This window comes from Cucumis melo, chromosome 12 (genome assembly GCF_025177605.1).
Source record: "Cucumis melo cultivar AY chromosome 12, USDA_Cmelo_AY_1.0, whole genome shotgun sequence".
NCBI lineage: Eukaryota > Viridiplantae > Streptophyta > Magnoliopsida > Cucurbitales > Cucurbitaceae > Cucumis > Cucumis melo.
In genome coordinates, this window is record NC_066868.1 from 25,483,037 (window position 1) to 25,486,807 (window position 3,771).

The 3,771-nt window shown below is 34.9% G+C and overlaps 1 protein-coding gene across 1 annotated transcript; it reads right to left on the reverse strand.

Annotated features, from left to right (window-relative positions):
• Nucleotides 1-385: 385 nt before the first annotated feature.
• LOC103484544 (SUMO-activating enzyme subunit 1B-1) lies at nt 386-3,541 on the reverse strand. The gene is made up of 11 exons (XM_008441680.3): nt 3,295-3,541; nt 3,076-3,171; nt 2,899-2,950; nt 2,578-2,773; nt 2,328-2,407; nt 2,118-2,234; nt 1,892-1,942; nt 1,383-1,449; nt 1,020-1,123; nt 831-935; nt 386-745 (listed from the first exon to the last, which is right to left on the reverse strand). Exons 2-11 carry the CDS (start codon nt 3,156-3,158, stop codon nt 638-640), a joined length of 963 nt encoding a protein of 320 aa, XP_008439902.2. The 5' UTR covers nt 3,159-3,171; nt 3,295-3,541; the 3' UTR covers nt 386-637.
• Nucleotides 3,542-3,771: the final 230 nt, after the last annotated feature.

Sequence of the window (3,771 nt, forward strand, 5' to 3'; positions counted from 1 at the left end):
TTTGGCCCACTAATTATTTTCACTCGAGTTATTAAAAAAAATTGATGTCTAGAGTTATTTAGTATGCGGAATTATCTTGGATTACATAATTAGTATGTCTATTAGTGTACGAGAAAGAACTCTTTCCTACCAATATTTTCTTCCATAACAATAATCTCTATTTCAAAATTAATTGAAGTTCGGCATATCCAGAGTTTATCTCGTAGACGTCATACTACCATATGGTAATTTAATGTAAAGAAAACTATGAATTTGTTTTACATTACTTGTTTGTCAAAAGAAGATTTTATAATTGACGTTACCAAAATGGTCAAAAGTTTTTTTTTTTTTAAATTTTATCATGATTTTTTAGTACAAATTGGTGGTAGAGAGTTTATCAGAGGTGTAGATTAACAAGCCACCATCAATATGATTAAAAAAAGGTTTCTTCCATACATAATTTTGATTTATAAAAATAAAAGTGGTTAAATATAAAAATAAATCTAAACTAAGAATCCATCAACATTACAATTCCGTCCATTTCAAAATCTATAGAAGTTAGTTCGAACGGTTAAAATTTTTCACTATGTAACTGCGACCAAAAACTCCATGAAGCGCTTTAAAATGAGATGGGCAAGGGCAGGGCAAGCATCCCTTGTTAGGACCGGTTAGAAATGTCCTCTATTATACCCTTCCCATCAACAGTGTCGAAGTAGAAGAAATTCTTAAGGGGGTCTCCCTTCCCAGATACAGCTTTAATTACTTCCTAAAAGGCGGGATAGTTTATGTCAGTAACTAACTACTAAACATTTAAAAAGAAAGTCATTTCAAAGCGATAGTAAAATACGTACCTGCCCAAGAATTCCCCCAATGATAGCACAAACGGGAGGGAATTCAGTTGGATTAGTCACCAATCTCTCTAAAAGGGCATTGGGAATGTGAGCTTCATTCAGCGACTGCAATGTTTGTTACTAATAAAGTAAGATTGAATGCCACTTGAAATAACGAAACACATAAGAAGCATATTCCTAGTACTTAACCTGTGACTCACAGATCTCCTTTTTCAACTTCAAGACCCCAGGAAGATCAGATACTGAAGTCTCTCCCGGATTTCTCCCCTCGGCCTCTTCAAACCGTTCGATCACTGCACCCATGAGAAAACCATTGTTGCTATTGTTGGGGCATTGATATAGACGAAGAAAACAGATCAACAACATAAAAATGATTGAAATTCAACTCCAATATAGAAAAAATGATCACTGCCCTTGATTCTAGACCATGATGATCAAGGAGCTTGGCAGATATGATAGAATACATGAAAGATCTACATGTTCTGTAGAACCATTCCAATCTAGATCTATGGGGGAAAAATCACGGTTTATGTATTCACACAAGCATCGCACCTCTTAATGCATAAAATAGCTTTGATACTTTTCTGGGATGTACTTTCCAGGGTACTGAAATTGCTTCCTACAAGGAAAGGATTACAAGTGCATGAGTACAATGTAATTCACCAAAATAATAATCATAATAATAAATTAAAAAATAAAGACCCTATTAAAACAAACGAAAGAGTACAATCAAACAATACCTAAAAGAAAACAAGCCCACCACAAAATTAAACAAAGAGTACAATGAGTCTATTTGGTGGATTTTGAAAATTAAGTCTATTTGGTGGATTTTGAAAATTAAGTCTATTTCCTCTCAATTTCTTAGGTTGGATTTCTTAAGTAAAAACAAAAATGAACTTTTAAAAACTATTTCTTTTAGTATTCAAAATTTGGCTTGGCTTTTGAAACCAACGGTAAAAAGTAGAGAATAAAAGCAACAAATTGGGGTGGAAGACAATAGGCTTACTTTTCAAAACTAAATAGCGACTTGTTTTATATTTAACATAAGAGAAAAATGATACCTCAAAGCTTGGATATGATAGTTGGCATTCCACAGTGTCCTCAAGTTTTTTCTGTCGAGAAAATGTCAGGACAAAGTGACATGAGATCATTCATAAATTTATGCCAGAAATAAATGCAAGTGTCAACTTCACAGAACAAGTGATCAAAAGAAAGTTCTGAGATGAACAAAACCCATAGAAATCTCCACAGTCTAAATTAAAGATGTAGAATATTTTGATTGGCCACCTTTGCATATTTATAGTCTTGTAGATCAACAAATATTTCACCACAGGAATCTCTACAGTCAACAGTATAAAATGATACGCGCTTGGGTAACTTCCGGCATTTCTCATTGACTGATTTCTACAAGAATTACAATAATAAAAACATGTCAAGAATAAAATCCTGTTGAGGATATAAAGAAGGCAAAGAAGAAGGTGAAGCCTTAGCTACTACTTTTTCAGCCAGGGAGCAACAACTGACAACTATAACATCAAACGTCTTCAAAAATTCTTCATCAAAGCTCGAGGGTTCGCCTAGAAGAACATAAATTTTAGTTTCATTTCATCGGGGGGTCACCACTTACAGCGATGTTGAAGTTAACAACTTAAGGACTCATGAATGGAAATTTGTTACAACCATAGATGACTAAGGTACAGACAGAACGGAGCTCAACAAGTGAATGAAGGAGGAAACAGAGTAATACCTTTGATGGCTGAAACTCGAACCATTGGATTAAAATCTTTCAAAGAATCACAGCAAAGCTCAGCAACTGTTTTCCCGCCAAAAACACTCTCATCAGGGGGGATCAGAAAATTAGCAGAAAGGGCTTCTTCAGTCACCAACCGATTATCCACCAATGTCAAACTACCGATCCCAGCAAGAACGATATTTTTGCAAAACTAACAACCCAGAGAAAGAGATACACGAACAAGCACCTCTTATCAAATTCAACAAAGCCTTATTTAAATATAAACAAAATGGAAGGACAAGCCAATACTCAGCCTAATTAACAACTCAATGTTACCTCAGCAACAGCCCCCTTCATTCCACACACTAGAATGTGAGCTTTGCTCAGCCTACGAGCAGAACCCCAAAACGAAGCTTCAACTCAGAATAAAAGCATTTCCAAAGCTTGCAATTGAAAACCAATCACACTGAAAAGTCAAGATAAGAGAATCCACAAAACACTAAGCAAAAATACCTCCTCTGTGCATCCGCACCCCAAACCCTAATTTGGCGGTCATACAATTGAGTTTCCTGCTCCGTCAACTCCTCTCCATCCATTGTCGACTTCAAACTGCAACGCACAACAAATAGAACTCTTTAATTACTGTTAGGAGTAAGAATTTTGAGCATGACTACGAAATTGTGCTGCGTGCCGGCGTTGATTTACTAAATTAAAAAGAAAGGGGCGGAAAACCTTCGGAAAGAAGTATGCTAGAAGGTAATGGCGAAGTCGAAACTTCGATTCTTGGCCAAATCCAAAGGTATGCCGAAATAAATACGACGAGCTGCTTCGCTCTTTCACTGTGAAGATGACGATCAATTGTGAACGTCCGGCGGCGGCGACCGATATACGGGTTTTCGTACTCCGGAAAATGAAAATAAAAACAAAACAAAACTTACCTCCTTTTATCCTTCTACTCTAATTTAATATGATTATTAAATAAAATTACACCTATCAAAATTTCTATAATTTATTTAAGTTTGAATTCAAATTAAGCTCAATTAATATAGATTTGTAATAATCAAAGATGAACTTAGCTCAATTCTAATTAGTACAACTCTTCCATTCAGAAAAGAAAAAATGTATAAAACTTCATTTATTTAATATCTAAGACATTCATTTTATTCTTTTGAGAGTAAACCAATGACCATTCAACTTTTTATAAGAAAT